General features: G+C 47.0%; 1 protein-coding gene across 3 annotated transcripts in view; it reads right to left on the bottom strand.

Moving 5' to 3' along the window:
- Positions 1 to 21,917, bottom strand: part of LOC126427166 (serine/threonine-protein phosphatase 6 regulatory ankyrin repeat subunit C-like) — a 105,103-nt gene that overhangs the window by 18,699 nt on the left and 64,487 nt on the right. Inside the window, exon 2 of one of the 3 annotated variants that reach the window (XM_050089390.1) lies at positions 7,691 to 7,940. The exons of 1 other annotated variant lie outside the window; for it this stretch is intronic. In XM_050089390.1, the coding sequence (XP_049945347.1) occupies positions 7,691 to 7,940 (250 nt within the window). Of the gene's footprint in view, positions 1 to 7,690; positions 7,941 to 21,917 lie in introns of those variants that run through there. One more of the 3 variants, XM_050089391.1, reaches the window with a different exon arrangement.

Here is a 21,917-nt window from a genome sequence, read left to right as displayed (position 1 = left end):
AGATTAAATAATGATCAGAGTCATCAAAGAATCCCCTGAATACACGTGTGTCCCTCACAGCCTTCCGGAATTCCTGATCTGTTATTATATAGTCAATGACAGATCTGGTTCCCCTGCCTTCCCAAGTATACCGGTGAATGTTCTTATGTTTAAAAAAGGAGTTTGTGATTACTAAGCCCATACTGGCACAGAAATCCAAGAGTTGTTTCCCACTCCTGTTGGCCTCCATATCCTCTCCAAATTTACCCATAACCTTTTCATACCCTTCTGTTCGATTTCCAATCCTGGCATTAAAATTACCCATGAGCAGAACACTGTCCTTGTCCTTTACTCTAACAACTACATCACTGAGTGCCTCATAAAAACTATCCATCTTATCTTGATCTGCCCCTTCACAATGCGAATATACTGACACAATCCTAATTTTCTTGCTAGACACTGTCAAATCTATCCACATCAGTCGTTCGTTTACATACCTTATTGCAACTACACTGGGTTCAATTTCTTTCCTGATGTAAAGCCCTACACCCCATTGTGCTATTCCTGCTTTGACTCCTGACAGGTAGACCTTGTATTCTCCCACTTCCTCTTCTTTCTCACCCCTTACCCGAATGTCACTAACAGCTAAAACGTCCAGCCCCCTCTTACTTGCAGCCTCTGCCAGCTCTACCGTCTTCCCAGAGTAGCCCCCATTGATATTAATAGCTCCCCATCTCATTACCATTTGTTTGCCAAGTCGTATCTTAGGAGTCCCTGGTTTGTCAGTTAGAGGTGGGACTCCGTCACCTCCAAAGGTCCGAGGCATTTTGCTCTGATTATTGCCAGCATCATATTTTAAAGTACCAGGGAAGCAGGTTGCTAGCTTTACTTGCCCTGAGTCCCATTGGGTTTTACCCCTAACGGCTGAGGGACTAACCGGTGGATTTGATAGTCTTTGCCGTATGAGCACAAAGGTGACCACGACTCAGAATATGTCCGAGATGCCCAGCCTTATTCCAAAGTAACTGGTATCCCGACTGTTGGGACCACTTACTTGGCCACTCATACGTTTCCCGTGGTTCATGAACTAGGACATGACTACAGGAACCCACACCATGAACCACTCAAACTTGGCTCTGTTTGAAAAATATATTTGAAAACGAGAAGAGTAAAGTCTCGATAATTGAAGTAAGAAATATATTAATTTACACTTAAAGGTGTCTAAATGGTATACGTCGGACACGCATGTGGCCACTATTAGTGATTGCAGACCGAGCGCCCCCACACGGCAGGTCTAGAGAGACTTACTAGCACTCGCCCCAGTGGTACAACCGACTTTGCTAGCGATGGTTCACTGTCAAATTACGCTCTCATTTGCCGAGACGATAGTTAGCCTAGCCTTCAGCTACGTCATTTGCTACGACCTAGCAAGGCGCCATTATCATTTGCTATTTATCTTGTGATGCATGTACCGTCAAGACCGATGTTCACCAATTATGGATTAAAGTTAAATATTCCAGCAGCAACGTACCTTATTCGCTATATTAATTACCTTGTCCTGTTCCAGACCTCACGCCAGCCTGCGTGAGCGTAACGCGTGCTTTTCGGCTACCAATCATAGTGGCTTGGCTGTCTTGCCAAGTCACAACAGTTTGGCGCCGAGGATTGGCGTCGAGCCAATTCGCGTTTGTACTAATACTACCGCTCCTGCCCTGATTTACTTGTGTCATGGCTTCGCCACAATCTCCAGATGTACTGTCCGAATTTTATCGCTTACAGAACCAGCAGACGCAGGCCTTATTGGATGCCCTTGGACAGCTCGTCCAGTGTCAACGTGCAATGCAAAACGATGCGGCAGCCGCCGCTCCACCGCTCACGCAGCCACAACACGCCGTTTCACCACCTTTTCGTCCTTTTGATGCGGAACTGGAAAGCTGGACAGAGTGGTCACGCCAATTTGGATTCCATCTCGCCGCCTACAAAATTCAAGGTAACGAGCGGCAGGCTTTCTTATTATCGTGTGTAGGGGTGCAAACGTACCGTGTGATAGTGTAATTATTTCCCCGACGCGACGTAGCAACTCTGTCCTACGACGAAATTTTATCTGCATTAGATGCATATTTCAAAGGATCAGTCAATGTAGTTGCGAAAAGGTATGCCTTCTTTCGTACAAAACGTACGGCCGGTCAGACTAATCGGGAATGGGTTGCAACCTTGCAAGGCCTTACTAGGGATTGTGATTTTGAGTGTGAATGTGGACTCCCTTATTCAGATACTATGGTGCGTGATGCAATTGCACAGAATGTTTCTGATGTTCGTATAAGGGAACAGATTTTGAAACTAGTCAATCCCTCCCTTCAACAAGTGATGGACATATTGGATCGGCAGGACACACTTGACTTTGCTCAGGAATCATTTGCAACTTCGCCACCCGTGTGTCAGGTTAACCGGCCCGCTGGGCGAGCTGCACGGAACAGTAAACAGTCCTCGCGCCCGGCCGCGCCAATGCCACCTGGCTCTCAGCCACGTGTCCCACGCCAGCATGCAAATGCAGTGAAATCATGCCTGCGGTGTGCTACTAGACATTCGTGTGAGAATTGCCCGTCACGCCAGGCCATTTGCTTTTTCTGTAATACAAAAGGACATGTCAAAGTGTTTGCCAGAAAAAGCTCAGAACGGACACTCACAACCATTCCAGGCCCTTTGCTTCACGCTGGAATTGGAATCAAACAAAGGATACTCATGCTCGCAACTCTTCGCCTATGGAAGTTCATGTAGTTCACTCCACTCCGCGCAGTGCCACTCTCTCTAACAGTGACTGTGTTCGTCCCACAAATAGTGTGCGTCGACGTCGCTGGAAATCCCGTCATGTCGCAAGTGATTCTGTACCAGTGTCAGTTCACATTGCACGAGATAGTCGCTCTTGTCGTCAGCAGGACAATAAACTTTTTGTTGTTTTGGACATCGACGGCAATGTGATACCATTCCAGCTCGATACCGGAACTGCAGTTACACTACTCAATCATGACATGTACAAACAGCTGGGCACACCTCTATTGCGTGCCGCAAATGTTAAGCTAACTAGTTATTCTGGACAGGCTATCCCTGTGTTAGGACAGTGCAGCCTTCTTGCAGCATACAAGGGACATTTTATGTCCTTCGTTGTTCTTCTGCAGTGAACTTCTTTGTTTTCGATTTATTTCAGTTGTTTAACTTGTCTATAGTCAATCAGGTCCTGTCAGTGAACTAGACTGTGCCTTCAGCCAGTGTTTCTCGTCTATGTGAAGAATTTGCAGACATTTTTGCACCGGGCCTCGGTTGCACTACGAACTATAAAGCACATTTGGAACTGAAAGTCAACGCGCAACCGAAAATTTTCAGAGCGCGCAATGTTCCCCACGCATTGCGTGATGAGATCGCAAGAACATTACACGATTTGGAATCTCAAGGTGTAATTGGACGTGTGCAGGCTTCTCTCTGGGCTTCACCCTTAGTAATTTTGCAAAAACCTTCCGGAAAATTGAGACTTTGCGTGGACTTCAAGACAACAGTGAATCCACAACTAGTGATTGCAACTTTTCCTTTACCCCGCCCAGAAGATCTTTTTGAGAAACTGTGCCCAGGTAAATATTTTTCGAAGTTGGACCTAGCAGATGCGTACTTGCAAATACCGGTGGACAAAGAATCCCAGCGCGTTTTGGTGGTTAACAAGCATCTTGGTTTGTACCGATTCAAACGACTGCCATTGGGGTGTGCATCTGCCCCTGCATTGTTTCAGCAATATCTACAAACTGTTTGTGTGTCGGTCCCTGCGGCAGCAAACTATCTGGACGATACTGTGATCTCCAGAAAGACGGAAGAAGAACATTTAGCCAATCTCAGAACATTATTTCAGGTCTTGCGACAAAATGGTCTTCGCTTGCGGAAGGACAAATGTGTGTATTTTGCTCGTGATTTGCCATATCTGGGACATGTACTCAACGCCCAAGGCATCCATCCCAGTCCAGAGCACCTCTGTGCCATACAAGACTAGCCCCCGCCGCAGAATTTGAAGCAGATACAGAGTGTGCCGGGAAAAATAAATTACTACCATAAATATGTGCGCCACGCCTCTTCCATTTCAGGTCTGCTTCATCGCTTACGCCGTAAAGGTGTTCCGTTCGTCTGGACGACGGAATGCGAACGCGCCTTTCGCCAGTTGAAATCGGCGTCGCTTTCCAATACTTGCCTTACGCCATTCGATCCCCAGAAACCCCTTTTGTTGATGGTGGAGGCATCGGATTTCGGAATCGGTGCTGTGTTTGCGCACAAAGATGGTTCGCACGATCGCCCTATTGTCTTTGCGTCCAAATTGCTCTCGTCTGCACAAAGAAATTATTCACACATCTAGAAAGAAGCATTGGCTCTAGTATTTGGTGTTACAAAGTTTCATTTCTTGTATGGTCGTCACTTTACCATCATCACAGACCACAAACTTTTGACATCCCTTTTTCATCCGAATAAGCCTGTACCTCCACGTACAGCACAGAAATTCATTCGCTGGTCTATTTTCCTCTCGCAGTACCGCTACGATATCTTGTATCTGTCCACTGCTAAGCATGGCAACGCCGATGCGTTGTCCCGTTTGCCTGTTGCTGAGGATAGAGCATTCGATTCCTCCGAATTTGCTTGCTTGTTCATTGATTCGGAAACCGATGATGTGGTCGAATAGTTTCCGATTGATTTTCGTCGTGTAGCTACAGCCACAGCTGCCGACCCTGTCCTGCGTTTTGTTGCTACGCAGTGGCCCTTGTCAAAGTCACGGATCAAGGATCTGTTGGTTCGCCGATTTTTTGCTCACAAGGAGAGACTTCTTGTACAACGTGGTGTTTTGCTGTTGCGTTCTGATAATGATCAGTCCAGGGTCGTGGTCCCACGTTCGTTACAGTGCTCTGTCTTAAAGCTTCTAAACCAAGGACATTGGGGTATAGGGAGAACGAAACAACTTGCTCATCAGCACTGTACTTGGTTCGGAATCGATGCTGCGATTACACAAATGTGCTCTTCTTGCATGGCGTGTGCTGAACAACAATCAGCACCATCGCGGAAATTCTTTGCATGGCCAAAAGCCACTTCCCCTTGGCAACGCTTACACATCGATTTTGCTGGTCCATTCTGGAATGCTCGGTGGTTGGTTGTGGTCGATTCATTCAGTAATTTTCCTTTTGTTGTCTGGATGTCTTCCACAACGTCTTCTGCCACCATCCAAGCGTTGTCCGCTATCTTTTGCGTTGAAGGTCTACCACAGACTATTGTTTCCGACAATGGCCCCCAATTCATGTCCGCAGAATTTCAGTCATTGTGCAAGGCCAATGGTATTCAACATCTGAGGTCCGCGCCGTTTTCGCCACAGTCAAACGGTGCCGCTGAACGATTGGTTAGGACTTTCAAGTCCCAGATGTAGAAGTTGAAAAAGTAGCATGCTCGGGAGGACGCGTTATTACTCTTTTTGTCCTCATATCGCTCTCAGCCCCGAGATGGTCTCTCGCCAGCTGAGCTGCTTCACGGTCGCCCTCATCGAACCTTGATGTCTTTGCTACATCCGCCACATCAGGTTCCCGTGCAGCGGCAACCACCTGGTTTGCTCCAGGTGACGTATACTATCGCAACTATCGCGGTTCACAGTGTTGGTTCGCAGGGCGCATTCTTCGCTGCCTCGTCCGCACAATGTATCTGGTTTTGGGGGCCTCTGGTGAGGTGTGTCAGCATCTCAATCAGCTGCGCCTTTGTCGTCGCACGGGATCTGCCGCTCCCCGTCTGCTTTCAGCGACGGTGCCGTCCGGTCAGCGCCCTGGGGACCCATCTACTGGCTCGCCTCAGCCCCAGGTGTTACCGACGCTGCCTTCCATTTTGCCCCATGGCGACACGCCGCCGCCGCAGCCTGTTCTCCCGCCGGCGACGCCTGCAGTGGACGCGTCGCTGCAACCGCCGGGCGCCTCCCTGGGTACGCGTCGCCGATCGCTTCCTGTGACCAGTTGTCCTCCGCCATGGAACTCTTGCCCGCTCCGGACCATATGTCGTCTTCGCCCGTCGGGTGCTCCGGTCCGATGGAGGTCGACCCTTCGGCCCCTCCTGATTATCTACGGGCACATACACCGCAAGTTGGCGGTTGGCGTGCACCCTGGACTAGGTTTTCAGGCGTTTCCTAGCTCCCTCGGACCGAATGGCCGGGTGCGGGTGGCACAGCCTCGCCTGTTGTTAGGCTCCCCACCTCATCACATACGTCAACATGGGGTCCTCCCAACGGCGGGCAGAAGCCTTATAACACCACCGTACGCCGATTTCCGGGAAGGAATGTGGTGTCACCGCCAGACACCACACTTGCTAGGTGGTAGCCTTTAAATCGGCCGCGGTCCGCTAGTATACATCGGACCCGCGTGTCGCCACTGTCAGTGATTGCAGACCAAGCACTGCCACACTGCAGGTTTAGAGAGATTTCCTAGCATTCACCCCAGTTGTACAGCCGACTTTGCTATAAATGGTTCACTGTTAAATTACGCTCTCATTTGCCGAGACAATAGTTAGCCAAGCCTTCAGCTACGTCATTTGCTACGACCTAGCAAGACGCCATTATCATTTGCTATTTATCTTGTGATGCATGTGCTGCCAGACTGATGTTCACGAATTATGGATTAAAGTTAAGTATTCCAGCAGCAACGTACATTATTGGCTATATTAATTACCTTATCCTGTTCCAGACCTCACGCCAGCCTGCGTGAGCTTAATGCGTGCTTTTCGGCTACCAATCATAGTGGCTTGACTGTCTTGCCAAGTCACTACACATGCTTTCTTCGAATCTCAGAGTAGCATGTGCCGAGAAAGGCTAAGTTAAATGTTGTGTTAATGCAAACACGTCACCACCTATTACATCTGAACCTTCTAGCAGGACGAGAGTTCTGGACCCTACACAATTTGATTTCTCATTTCAGTTCTGGCGACATTGCTTCACTCACTACCATATTTTTCCTTCGTCACTGCAGCACTGACTATTTAGGGGAAACATAACCTTTTCTGGTAGCATTCTGTGATAAGATTAAGGGTTTTCCTCCTGCAAGATCAGTGAGCAACTGAGCTGACATCTTTTCTTTATTCACTCACGGACCCAAACACCTTTCTTATTTCTTTCCTTATGCAGTGATTTCATCCAAAGAGGCATTAATTAACAACGCCACCGCTGGTGCAGTTGTCAAAACTTTCAGTTTAGACACGACTATGGCACTCACAAAACTATGAAACTTATGTGAACACAGGTTGCTGATCATGTTTGGTTTGTGGGTCGCTCAATTGCGCGGTTATCGGCGCCCATACAAATTGCCAATCTTTACTCAGTCCGATCTCGCCATTTTCATAAATGATCATGAAATGATGAGGACGATAGAAACACCCGGCCCCGAGCGGAGAAAATTCCCAACCCGGCCGATAATAGAGCCTAGGACCCCGCAATGCAGAGGTAGCAATGCTAGCCACTAGAACACGAGCTGCAGATGTGAACACCGGTGTCGCCGTGTGTTCTGTCATGTATTATGAAATCGCAGTGCAATGCCATAGTGTAAACTAGCCTTAATGGAACAACAGCCACACAGACACTAGTAGCGAATCACAAAACCAGATAAACACACTCCGAACAGCGGGCCTCTTGGACATTGCAGCAGAGTCCAGCTGGCCACCTTACCTCTCTCTCGGGTGTTCCAGCAGACGTCACTGCGCTCCTGGCTGCCTTCTGAGCCGGGCGAGCGGCGCACACAGCTGAGAGCCGCAGCGGCAGCCTGCGCTGACGTCACGGGGCGGCGTTGCCAGCTCGCCCCCCAGCAGCAGGCCAACGGTCGGGACCGCACTGCGCGGCAGATAGGCGGGGGGCGGCGCGGCGCGGCGCGGCTGCACTTCGGCCGGACTGTGTGGGCGTCGCCAGCTGGGGATCGTGTCTGACGACAGATGAGAATCTGTTCCATCTTCTGGACTCAGCTGTACTGTGTAAACGCTATACCTGGATCCACCGGAGCAGATTCATATGTCATCTAAGCTAGCACGTAACACACTTTGCAACACAGCTCAAGTCGCCTATCGAGACGATTATTGCGCTGCCATGCTGGATTAGCCAAGCGGTCTGATGCGCTACAGCTATGGATTGTGCGGCTGGTCCCGGCGGAGTTTCGAGTCCTCCCTCGGACATGGGTGTGTGTGTTTGTCCTTAGGATAATTTGGGTTAAGTAGTGTGTAAGCTTAGGGACTTATGACCTTAGCAGTTAAGTCCCATAAGATTTCACACGTGTTTGAACATTTGATTATTGCGCTGCGACCGCATATACAGGAAGTTTCAAAAATAATATTCGTATTTTGAATGCATATATATACGAATATGAATCATTACACACATATTTACGAACCTCTCAAGTTCAGATTACAGATGTTCAATATGTCCTCCATCAGTGACACGAACATTATCACATCGATACTCAAATTCCTTCTATACTCTGGCATGTCATTTATCACTGTTGTTATGGCGGTATGCATCCGGTTCTTCAACTCTTCCAGGTTCTGTGGGAATGTTAGAATATAAACGTTGTCTCTAACGAAACCTCACAGGAAAAAGTCAGAGGGTATCAAACCCAGTGACCGTGGAGCCCAGGTGACACATGCTAACTCGCCAGCTCCTTGACGACCAATCCAACGGTTCGGTAGAGTTTCATTCAGATACTCGCGCACTTGGCAACTCCAGTGAGCGGCTGCCCCGTCTTGTTGAAAAATGAAGTTGTCTTTGTGCAGCCTCGAAAACAAGCAGTTTTGTAAAATGGCTAGATACTGCTGACCGTTAACCATGTTTCCATCAAAGAAGAATGGGCCGCACGAACAGATGATCGGGATATCGCACAAAACACATTGACTTTGGGCGAGTCTCGTACATGTTCAATGGCTGCTTATAGGTTCTGTAGGCCCCAAATTCGAACGTCGTGTTTGTTTACCTGACCACTAACATGAAAAGTCGCTTCTTCACTTAACACAATGTCTTATGCGAAAGTGTTATAATTGTCAATAGCATAAAGAATCTCGTTTTCAAAATGCCACACTTTTGCGTTTGTCGTCGCGACGCAGAGCTTGTAACGGCTGTAACTTGTATAGCAACACAACCAACCGATATCTCAAAACACGCCAAGTGGTTGTTGTAGGCAGTTGTAACTCCCGACTAGCACGATGAGTCGATTTTGAACGACTAGATTGCAAAGTAGTATGAATTTGTGCAACATTTTCTTCATGAACATGACAGCAGGCTGGACTCTTTCCTTTACATACAAATCCTGTATCTAGAAACTGTCGATGCCATCTGCGAATGTTCCGCCCATTCGGATGGATCAATTTGGTACCTCAGGCTGAAACGTCTTTTCACTGTAATCACGGAACTGCACTCGAGAACACAAAATGATTTCTGCTGTGGAGTAGCCATTTTAAACATATGTCGGTTACCAAGCAAAACAGAAGACAACTGACATCTAGCAGCTATTAACATAAACTAGTCTCTGTATTCCTTACTACAATAGCCAAGCTGAGGAGCAGCGATCAATAGTTTGCACAAAATAATACTTTGTAATATGTACATTCTTTTTGAAACACCCTGTATTCATCGTACATCTTACATACACAGTATTTATTATTGAAGATGTCGAGCTATAACCGTGGAGACAAGCAAATGGAAAAACATCATCAAACTTTTCCTAAATACAAGCAAGATTTGCTGCTGTAAATTGTGTTAGACCGGTACAAAGATACAACTGGAAAGAAACGAAAACTCAGATTAAACCCATTGCGGCCAACAAGGTAAAGGCATGGAGAGAAGTTGCTGTTGACTTTAATTCTCGTAACATCGCGGCAAATGGTGACTCGAAGAGCCTGAAAATGTGTTACCAAAAAGATAAGAAAAGGATCAACAAAGCATTTGCACGTGACGAGGTCTAATTATGTTTGTGATACGTAAACTGGAGCAAAAATGATGGCTGAACTCTTCAAGGCTGAAATGTGTAGAAGAGGAGACAGTAATTTCCTAAGGCTGTAATGGAAAGTGGAGCTCCTGAAGCCACAATTTTTTTGTGCACTGATCTGCCAGTTTTTTGCAACCAATTTTGCTGTTTAGAAGATATTTTATAACCCCATTCGTTATGTTCTTGTTCTGATACAGATTTGGATAACACAGGCTGCCGTTCATTCACATTATCAGTAAAAGAGGAGACAGCTGTATCTTCACGCGAAATTATTGCTCTCGTGGATGACAATGAAAATGAAAACGAAGGAAGGGATGTTTAGTCGAGCTGGTTACAACGATACTAAAATAATGTACAAACTATACTGTAACAGCACAACGCTACGTATTTTGCACTGAAAATAGCCTGTAGTTAAATGTAGATCAGCAACACATAAGCCAGTATTCTGTCATACGAGGGTGTGTAGTCTCCTTGGTCCAACGATGTTCCAGTGCCTTCATCACATCTCGAAAATGAGTTTCCTCCAGGCCTGCAAAATAGTTGTCAACTCTGGCTATCAGTTCTTCGTTTGAAGTGAATCTTCATCCTCTGAGACAAATTTTCAGTTTTCAGAAGAGATGGAAGTCTGACGGAGCCATATCAGGTGAATTAGTTCGCGTAATTTAGCCACGGCGACGGCACATGTGAGTGGGCGAGCATTGTCTTGTTGACAGGTGATTTCCTTCCTTGCTAAACCTGGCCTTTTGTAGCGTAGCTTTTGTTGCAATTTGACCAGGAGGTTAGCATAGTATTCTCCAGTAATTGTTTGCCCAGTGGGGAGATAATCTACAAACAGAATCCCCTTCGCATCCCAGAACACAGATGATGACCTTTCCTGCCAAAGGAATTGTCTTTGCTTTCTTTGGTGGCAGAGAATCAGCATGTTTCCACTGCTTTGACGGTTGTTTTGTCTCTGGGGTATAGTAGTGCAGCCAGGTTTGATCTGTGATCACAAACCGATGCAAAAAATCTTGTTCGTTTCCCCTAAAATGGGCCAAACTTTGTTCCGATATGCCCATTCTCGTGTGTTTTGATTCAAATGGTTCAAATGGCTCTGAGCACTATGGGACTCAACATCTGTGGTCATCAGTCGCCTAGAACTTAGAACTAATTAAACCTAACTAACCTAAGGACATCACACACATCCACGCCCGAGGCAGGATTCGAACCTGCGACCGTAGCGGTCACTCGGCTCCGGACTGTAGCGCCTAGAACCGCAAGACCACTCCGGCCGGCTCGTGCGTTTTTGACCCAGCGTCGAGAGTCGCCGCACCCATCTTGCAGATATATTTTTTTTCATATCTAATTCTTCAGGTAAAATGTGATATACCCTTTCAGATGATATGTGGCAAGTGTGAGAAATTTCACGCCCTTTCAATCGGCGATCCTGCTTTGTGCACTTTTGCAATGATTTCTGGAGTAGTGACACATCTTGGCCGACCACTGCACGGATCATTACCTAATCTCTCCCAACCAACTCCCTCAGTGTATTCTGGAAGTCGGCACGAATGTCCTTTGCTTTCACACCTTTCTTTAATCACTGCTCGAATCTCGATTTTTTCCATCTTCGCAAATCATTGCGCCGGAACAACAACAGAGCCACGTCACCGCCACAGCTCTCTTCAAAGAGCACTGACGTGGCCCGTGTTTACAGGCGACAAACAGTCCAGTCTAAGAATTTTTAACACTTTGCAGCCCTGTCAGCAACTGTGATAAGTTAATATGTCAAACATCCGCCTGAGTTGCGAAATGTTACTGGTCTTTACCCAGGTTTCAGCTAGACTAATCTAGCCTTCTTCAGAAGCGTAAAATAAACTAACACATGCCAGAACAAGGCAAGGTCAAACATAGAACGCTACAGTACCGTGGTGCCATGTGAGGCTATGTCACTCAGCTGAGGAACAGCCCCGGCCCCACTTCGTGGAGAGCGGTCGGTTAATCGTGGACGCTACGTCGCAACTGACTGCAGCACGCGGGTGTGTACTGAGACGGCGGACCAGAGGTGCCTGCCATTGGCTGTCTTTTTCTTATCTACTGGGAAATTACCTATAATGTTAAACTGTAAATTTGTGAGAGAACAAGGCACTAAGTAGATAGGATGCCGATGAGCGTTAACTGTAACCCGACACCATATTAACTGATAAGAAATTTACTTAGACGTTAAGTTCAGATTGTTACATTAAAAATCACATATTATCACCGCTATGTTGTATGGTTCCACACGATCTCATGTGGGGGATGAGCAAGGTTATATGTCCGTAACGCGAGAACTTCTCAGGGTTAGGACAAGGTGGAAATGACATAATTTCCATTATACAGAGAGCAATACATCAATTTGTTAACGCGAAATTTGACTAACGTTGTTATGCTATGGCACTACATTACTATGGATTTATAACTGACTGGGTGTGTAAAGCTTAGGGCATCATTTATAACTTTATGCACAGATGGTCAACGTTGTGTGTAGGAAACCTGTAGTAACTTAACCAAACATACACTAACTATAAATATAATATGTACGACCGTTCGTGATACAGGGTAGTCCATTGATCGTGACTGGGCCAAATATCTCACGAAATAAGCGTCAAACGAAAAAATTACAAAGAACGAAACTTGTCTATCTTCAAGGGGGAAACCAGATGGCGCTATGGTTGGCCCGCTAGGTGGCGCTGCCATAGGTCAAACGGATATCGACTGCGTTTTTTTAAAAATAGGAACCCCCATTTTAATTACATATTCGTGTAGTATGTAAAGAAATATTAATGTTTTAGTTGCACCACATTTTTCGCTTTGTGATGGATGGCGCGGTCCCGGAGGAGGTTCGAGTCCTCCCTCGGGCATGGGTATGTGTGTTTGTCCTTAGGATAATTTAGGTTAAGTAGTGTGTAAGCTTAGGGACTGATGACCTTAGCAGTTAAGTCCCATAAGATTTCACACACATTTAAACATTTTTGATAGATGGCGCTGTAGTAGTCACAAGCATATGGCTCAAAATTTTAGATGAACAGTTGGTAACAGGTAGGTTGTTTTAAATTAAAATACAGTAAATACGTACATTTCAACATTTTATTTCGCTTGTTCCAATGTGATACATGTAGCTTTGTGAACTTATCATTTCTGTGTTACAGCGTGATTACTGTAAATACCACCTTAATGCAATAAATGCTCAAAATGATGTCCCTCAACCTCAATGTATTTGGCAACATGTGTAACGACATTCGTCTCTACAGCGAGTAGTTCGCCTTCCGTAATGTTCGCACATGCATTGACAATGCGCTGATGCATGTTGTCAGGCGCTGTTGGTGGATCACGGTGGCATATATCCTTCAACTTTCCCCACAGAAAGGAATCTGGGGACGTCAGATCCACTTTCTTAAGAACTGCCCCAACCTCGCTGCTCCTCCTTCCTGTAATACCTGCAATGGCCCCCATCCCACCTACTCCCACAAGTGTAAAGCTAAACCCCCTCCAGCCACCCCTGAGCTTACAGTCCCAGATCATACCGTCAATCCCCCTGTCCATCCCAACAATTCCCTCCGTCCACCCCCCACGGCCGAGGACATCATCCGGTTCCTTACCGTTGTGCTCCAAACCATTCACCCTTTTCAGCACCCCAACACCTTCCAACAAATCTCCCTTGCCACTCGCTCCGTTTTCCACCTGAACACCTTCGCCACCTACTACCACAACCAAGCCCACTTCACCTTCACACGCCTCGACAGCCTAGTTTAAGTCTCTTCCCTTCCCTCTCTTCCCCCCCTCCTTCCCGCCATGGCGTGGCACGAGAATCTCATCCTCTTCCAGAACATTCGCTCCTTCTGCTCCAACAAATACCTCCTCATGCACACCCTCTCCCACCACCAGGTCAACAACTTCCTCTTGAACGAAACCTTTCTCCAGCCCCACCATTCTATCCGCACCTCTCCCTATATCCTCCACCGCACTGACACTCGTGGTCCTCATGCGCAGGGTGGATTCGCGATTGGCCACCTTAAGCATATCCCTGTCCGGCCACAACCTCTCCTCAATGAGCCCACTAAACACCTTATCCTTAGCGTCTTCTTCCCCTCCCTCACCATTACTTGTGCCACCGTCTATGTCCGCTCCACTGTTCCTCTTCCTTCTGACTTCATCTCGCACATTGACCGCACCTTCTTCACCTATGTGATTGCCGCCGACCTCAACATCCATAGCCGCACTCCTGCTGCCCTTCGGCGGTGGCATCAGTTCCTCTCCACAATCTAAGGTGACCTTGATACCCTTCCCCAGCACACCCGACCTGAAAGTGACACCACCCATGATGTTGTCATTGCCTCCGCCAACCTCCTTGGGCGTATCGCTGTTACCGTCCTTGACCCCACAGGTAGCGATCACCTCCCTGTCCTTCTCACCATAACGTCTGCTCACTGCCCCCCTCCGGCTCCGCACCCTGCACCCCCTACCAAGGTCGTCCATGACTATTGCCGTGCCAACTGGGATGCCTACCGGGACTCCATCTCCACCCAGGTCGAAAGCCACCCTCTTACGTATCGCCATCCTGACGACATCATCCACGCCTCGTCCTTCCTTCAGAAGGTAATTACTGACGCTGTGGAGGCACATGTTCCTACCAAAACCATCCACCGTCCCACTCTCCCTCTGCGGGCTGTCCTCCTCCTCCGTGAATCCCGCCGCCTCTATCGCTCCTTCCTGCGCACTCGTGACAGGGATACACTCCAACGCCACCGGCAAATACAGCGACACGTACAGAACCTTATTACAGCAACGAAACGCCGAGACTCGCACCAGACCTGCACAAGACTCAACACCACCCTCCCTATCAACTCCTCCGCCTTCCAACGCCTTACTGGTTCCCTTTCCACTCCCCACTACCCCCTTCTCCATAACGATCGCCCCCTTCCTGGCAACCTCAGTAAGGCCATCCACTTCACTTCCCACCTTTCTGAGGTCTTCTCCATCCCCGATGATCCCCACTTTGATTATTCTCTTTTCCCCACCGCCATGGAACTTGCCGATACCTCGGTCGCTCCACTTGCTCCTAGTCTCCAGTACTTGGGGCAGTTGCCCCCCTCCAACATAAACACTCCCATCACAGCACGAGAAATTAAACTTATCCTCCGTTCCAAACGCAACACAGCCCCTGGTCACGACTGTGTCACCTACCGTCACCTTCAAGAAAGCCCCTATTCCTTCCTGACTGTCCTCGCCCATCTTTATAATGTCATCCTCTCTACTGGCTTCTACCCTGACCTGTGGAAGACCTCCCGCATCTTCTTATTCCTCAAACCCAAGAAACCTCTTCCTATCGTCCCATCTGCCTCACCTCCGTGTTCAGTAAGGTCCTTGAATCCATCCTCTCCCACCGTATCCATCAGCACCTTGCTCAACACCACCTACTCCCCCTTACCCAGTGTGGCTTCCGACCCTCCTTCTCTGCTGAAGACCAACTCCTCAGCCTTGTTCACCTTCTGTCCCTCCAGCTCAACTCCCATCGCTCAGCCATTTTTGTTTCCCTTGATCTCCAAAATGCATTTGACCGTGTATGGCATCCCGGTCTCCTCTTTAAACTCTAAACCTACGCCCTGCCTCTCAATTTTGTCCGTCTGGTCGCTTCCTTCCTCTCGCACCGTCCTTCCTATGTCACCCTCCACAACTCCAACTCCCGTATCTTTTATCCCACGGCTGGCATCCCCCAGGGTTCTGTCCTCTCCCCTCTCCTTTATCTCTTGTACTCAGCTGATATGGCCAAGCCACCCCCACCAGTCCACCTTCTCCAGTATGCTGATGACACCGCCTTCCTGGCTCTCTATCCTACCCTTCAACGGTCTCAATGTACCCTCCAAACCCACCTTAACCAGTTCACCACTTGGTGTAACCAGTGGTTCCTCCGTCTCAACCCCTCCAAAATCCAGGCAATCATCATAGGTCGCACCACTCGCTCTTTTCGCCTCCATGATTTCTACCTCACCCTTTATGGTCGTCCCATCCAGCTTACCCCCACCCTGAAATACCTTGGCCTCACCCTTGACCGACACCTCACCTGGACCCCTCATCTCCAGACCATCCAGCAGAAAGCCCATTCCCGCCTCCACCTTCTGAAACTCCTATCTGGCCGGACATGGGGATTGCATCCTTCTACCATCATCCTCCACACATACAAATCCCTCATCCGTCCTATCCTCTGTTATGCCAGCGTTGCCTGGAGCTCCGCCCACACCCGCTTTTACAAGGTCCTCCAAATCCTTGAATGCCATGCGCTCCGCCTTGCCTTCTGTATCCGCCTTCCTTCCCCCACACAGCTCCTGTATGAACTGATCCTCTTCCCCCACCTTCTCCTGTTACTCCAACATCTCCGCATCCTTTACATTGTCCGCAGGCTTGATCCCCCCCACCCTCTGGTTTCCTCCTTCCTCTCCACCCCCCGCCCATTGCCGCGCCTCTATCGCTGTATCCCTCCCTCTCTCCACCTCCACACCCTCCATCAGGGCAATTTGCAACACCTCCCCCTCCCGGTTAACGAACTTCGCCGTGACATCTACCCTTCCTTCCAACTATAACCTGGCCTTGTTCCCGCCCCCCACCTCCCCATGGCCCCCTTTTTTCCTCTTCCCTCCTTCTCCCAGAGCGGATTTTCCTCCTTCCCCCCCCCCCCTCCCCTGAGACCCTGCACCCCATACTTGCCTCTTTCCTTCCCACATCCCTCCCTACCTGGCCCTCTTCAGCGCGCCCCCCACTCATTTCCCCCATCTCTTCCCCTCCCTCCCTTCTTCCAGTCTCCCTTATCTCCTTGCGCCTGGCCAATCCTCTGTTTTGATCATCGTCAGCGTGCCACATCAATGTTGTGTTTAGTGATGTTTCTCCTGTGCGTCAAGAGGTGTGATTTTAATTGTGTACTGCCTTGAGGTTCGCTGTCAGTGTTTGTTATGTGCTACGCCATCCATTGATACCTTTTATGCTCCAGTCATACTGTGCCTTGTGTTCTTTTAATTGTTGCAGTGTGTGAATTTTTGTGTGTGCTACTTTTAAACAGTTTTCACAGTTTTTTATCTCCATTTTACGGTCACCCTGTTTTTTGTCTATTGCCTTCCATGATGTTCCCCCTTTTTTATATCTATGTTCGCCATATTCTCTCCTTTGTTATTTTTAAATGTCTTCTGTTGTTTGTTCTATGTCTTTTGGCTGAAGAGCAGCGCATATGCTGCTGCCAGCCCACCCCGATGGGGAATCGAAATACAATAAAGAAAAAAAAATATATCAGATATAACGTGTTTAGGATATTTCCTGCAAGGCTATTAACTATTTAGGATGAGGATTATTATGAGCTTGGTGAAATTCTCACATAGACTACCAAGAAATAAGCACCTAATGTTTAAGGTAGGGTGTGTCAGGGTGCACAACGACACAGCCAACACACTTATATACTATTGACCGATATAGGTCAAGCATTTACAAAATATAGTCTGCTACCTAACCTTAGATAGGAATAATATCTCAAAGGTTACATTGTATACAGCGTGACCACGCGCAAAACGCTATAGTTTTCATTAAAAAAGATTCTTTAGTGCAACAAGGTCAAACTTATTTGCCTATGGAAGAATACTTTAAACCATATTGCATAAATATTAAACTTAAACTGGCGTCAAGATCTCATCAAACAGTATTGGCCAGCTTGAATTAAAGGTGGGCATAAGACTTAATGCCTGTGGGTAGAAAGAAAAGACAATGTGTGCCAGCATCGTTAGTAGGTTTGACTACCATATTGTCAGTTCTGTTGGAACTAGAACTTTATTTACCGTAAGGAATATTAATTAAACCTTACTATTGAACGTTACCAAATACTTCGACGCTTAAGACATAGAAATTCACCACGACGTCAACAGCCCAACGAATATCACGTGAAAAACTCGTTGCGCTAGGGCTGACCTCTCGTGGTGACTCCGAGAACTTTTCAAACCACTCTTGTGGTGTCAGACTCTCGTTGCAAGTGCGAAAGAACAGAAAATAATCTCGATAAGAAATTCCAGTTTGGGGATCAAAGATTTGCATGCCTCGAGCGTGAACATAAAATCAAAGTATAGTGCTCTCTTGCAGAACATGAAATAAGAATGGAAACCCTCGAAATACATAAAGAAATTAAAGAATTAGAACTTGAAGAAATTAAAAGATTATCAGACTTTTAAACTGACACACTGTAAATTTCTTCCAGTCTTGTAATGTTCAATACATACCTTGTCAATAAATTTCGCACGCATTGCATTGTGACTGCTGTTACCTTCATTTCCTTAGGGTATGTAGTCTGTTTTAAATTCTTTGTAGATTATTATATGTGGGGTTTTGTATATATCTTAATACAATCTAATCAATTTTCTGAGACCAATTTGTTATGTAGAAGGCAGTTTTTAATATTATTCGTGGTGTTCTTCTTCTGATGGGGAATTAAATAACCAGGAGAAAGGGAAGGAAAATCTGCCTTTCAAATTGAAACTTTTCACATTTATTCAGTTTTTTCAAAAACTTTTTACATACATTTATTGTTAATAAACGCCTTCCCTCACGCCATAATTATCTCTGTTGTCTTCATGCTCTGCAGATGCAGGAATTTCTGCACACACTCTTCTCCCAGCAAATACGTAGTCATCGTTTCAGGTAGCCGCTCTGATGCATTGACAGCCATATCGTGGAAGACAAATGTTGGAACTGTGGTGTCACCGCCAGACACCACACTTGCTTGGTGGTAGCCTTTAAATCGGCCGCGGTCCGTTAGTATACGTCGGACCCGCGTGTCAGTGATTGCAGACCGAGCGCCGCCACACGGCAGGTCTAGAGAGACTTACTAGCAGTCGCCCCAGTGGTACAACCGACTTTGCTAGCGATGGTTCACTGACAAAATACGCTCTCATTTGCCGAGACGATAGTTAGCATAGCCTTCAGCTAAATCATTTGCTACGACCTAGCAAGGCGTCATTGCCAGTTACTATTGATGCTGTAAAACATGTACCGTCAAGAGCGATGTTCACCAATTATGGATTAAAGTTAAGTATTCCAACAGATACGTACTATATTTGCTAGTCTCAATTCCTTGTCCTGTTCCAGACCTCACGCCAGCCTGCGCGAGCTAAAACGCGTGCCTTTCGGCTTCCTCTCAAAACCGGGTTGGCTCTCTTGCCAATCCACAACAGCAACTATTATAACTGCTGCACGATTTACTTTCGTCCTGAGTCCTAAACTCAAACAGGGAAACCGCCTTTTCGCCACTCCAAACATTCTTTCGACTTCTGGTCTGGCCTTCTCGTGGGCACGATTACAGATTCCCTCAGCCGCCGTTGCTTTGCGAAGTACCGGCGTCAGCAAATACCTCCTTCACTGACAGTCACTGTCTCCCAGAAGTACGCCTTCCAGAATTTCTCTTGTTCTTAACTGAACATGTACATGGGAGTTTCCGTAAATGTTGCTGTCATGGGCAGATTCTGGTCATCTAGCCACGATATTTAAATATCGCCGCTGAGCGTCTGACATCGCTTGTACATAAAATCACACGTGACGATTTCTAAATATCTCAGCACTGTCGCCAAAACTTTTTTGCAAATTTTTGGTAAGGTCCTATGGGACCAAACTGCTGAGGTCATCGGTCCCTAGGCTTACACACTACTTAACCTAACTTAAACTAACTTACGCAAAGGACATCACTCACACCCATGCCCGAGGGAGGATTCGAACCTCAGACGAGGGGGAGCCGCGCGAACCGTGACAAGGCGCCTGAGACCGCGCGGCGATCCCGTGCGACCACTGTCACCGCCAAGCGATTGATGGAGATTTGAGTGGGGTCAAGAGCACCTAAAACGCCAGAAAAATGGCAAAAATCTCCTTCTACATCTACATATATACTCTGCAAACCACCGTGAGGTGCATGGCAGAGGTTACGTCCCATTCTACCAGTTATTAGGGTTTCTTCCCGCTCCATTCACGTATGGAACACGGGAGGAATGATTGTTTGAATGCTTGTGGGCGTGCTGTAATTATTCTAATCTTACCCACACGACCCCAATATGAACAATAAGTAGGGGGTTGTAGTATATTCCTAGAGTAATCATTTAAAGCCGGTTCTTGAAACTTTGTTGATAGACTTTCTCGGGATAGTCATCAAGAGCCTTGCAATTCAGAACGTTCAGTACCCCTGTTACACTCTCCTACGGATGAAACAAACCTGTGACCATTCGTGCTGCCCTTCTCAGTACGGTTCACGCACACACTTGAGCAGTATTCTAGAACTGGTCACACAGGTGATTCGTAAGCCATCTCCTTTGTAGACTGACTGCACTTCCCCAGTATTCTAGCAGTAAACCGAAGTCCACCACCTGCTTTACCCATGACTGAACCTATCTGATCATTCGATTTCATATCCCTACGAAATGTTACACCCAGGTTTTTGTATGAGTCGGCCGACTTCAACAGTGACTCATTATATTAGAGTAATAGGACAATACGGTTCTTCATTTTGTGGTCTGAAATTTTACATTTCTGAACATTTAGAGCAATTTGCCAATCCTTGCACCACGTAGAAATCTTATCAGTGCAGCTTCTTTGAGATAGTACTTCATTATAGTTAACTGCATTATCAGCACAAAGCCTGATTTTGCTATTAGTATTGTCTGTAAGGTCATTAATATACAGCATCAACAGCGATGGTTCCAGCACACTGCCCTGTGGCGCACTTGAAGTTACTTCAACATCTGACAATAACTCTGCGTCGAAGATAACATGGTGTGTCGTCCCTACCAAAAAGTCCTCAGTCCCGTCATAAATTTCACTTGTTACCCCACACGAATGTACTTTTGACAGTAAGTGTAGGTGTGGTACTGAGTCAAATGCTTTTCGGAAATCAACAAATACTGCATTTTCCTTCTTGCCTTGATCGAAAGCTATCAATATGTCATGTGAGAAAAGTGTGAGTAAGGTTTCACATCATCGATGTTTTCGAAATACATTCTTGTTGGCTTTGAGAAGGTCATTCTGTTCAAGACACCACATTAAGTTTGATCTCAGAATATGTTCTACGAGTCTACAACAAATCGATGTTGGGTGTTCGTAGCGCCATTTTTTACCCAAGAGCAGTTTGATTAATACCTTGTGGACAACTCTGCCTGTCGACAGCTTAGGGTCTTCATTTAATTATCATTTCATTCTAAGTGAGCTGCATGGTCACCGATGGTATGTCCGAAAGAACAGATACCATCTGTATATAGTTAAGGCTGTCCGACCATTGAACTTCTTCTTCTGTGCTGGATGCACACGCATTGCTCGAACTCTTACCGGACTCGGTAAGATTGTCTGCCGCGACTAATGAGTGTAGTGGGCAGACACACTACGAATGTAGTGTGTGGCCATTAAGTTGGGAATGTGGGTTTCACGGGGAGAGAGCAAGGGATAAATCCCTGCAGTCCCACTATCCTCTGTGCAGCCATGTAGGCAGGAGATCCCGGATTCGAGTCCCTGTCGGGGTACACAGTTTCAACTGCCCACGTTGATGTATGAACGTCTGTCGACAGCTTAGGGTCTTGATTTAATTATCATTTCCACTCTGCAAGCTGTTGCTACGTTAAATTTACAAAGGTATCCAATATCCATTTCAAAGGTTCCTGTGGCGTGAAATCTTCAAGCTAACAGCAACATGCACGTTGCAGTCAGTGGCTGGTTTCTTTTGGTTGGTTTCATCAGATAGTCTCTGAACCTTAGTTGCAACCGCCCTGCTGTGTTTTTATCCAAGCGAAACGTCAGCATAAACGATTTGTTATTTACTTCCAACAGTGGGTTCGCCCTTTCGTGGAACGTGTGTGGAGCTCATAGGGTCTCGTCGTCGTCGTCGTCGTTTTTAGTGGACACACCCGAATG

Source organism: Schistocerca serialis, chromosome 11 (assembly GCF_023864345.2).
Source record: "Schistocerca serialis cubense isolate TAMUIC-IGC-003099 chromosome 11, iqSchSeri2.2, whole genome shotgun sequence".
In the NCBI taxonomy this organism is placed as follows: Eukaryota; Metazoa; Arthropoda; class Insecta; order Orthoptera; family Acrididae; genus Schistocerca; species Schistocerca serialis.
Note: the sequence above shows the minus strand (reverse complement) of the source record. Positions and strands in the feature narration are given on the sequence as shown.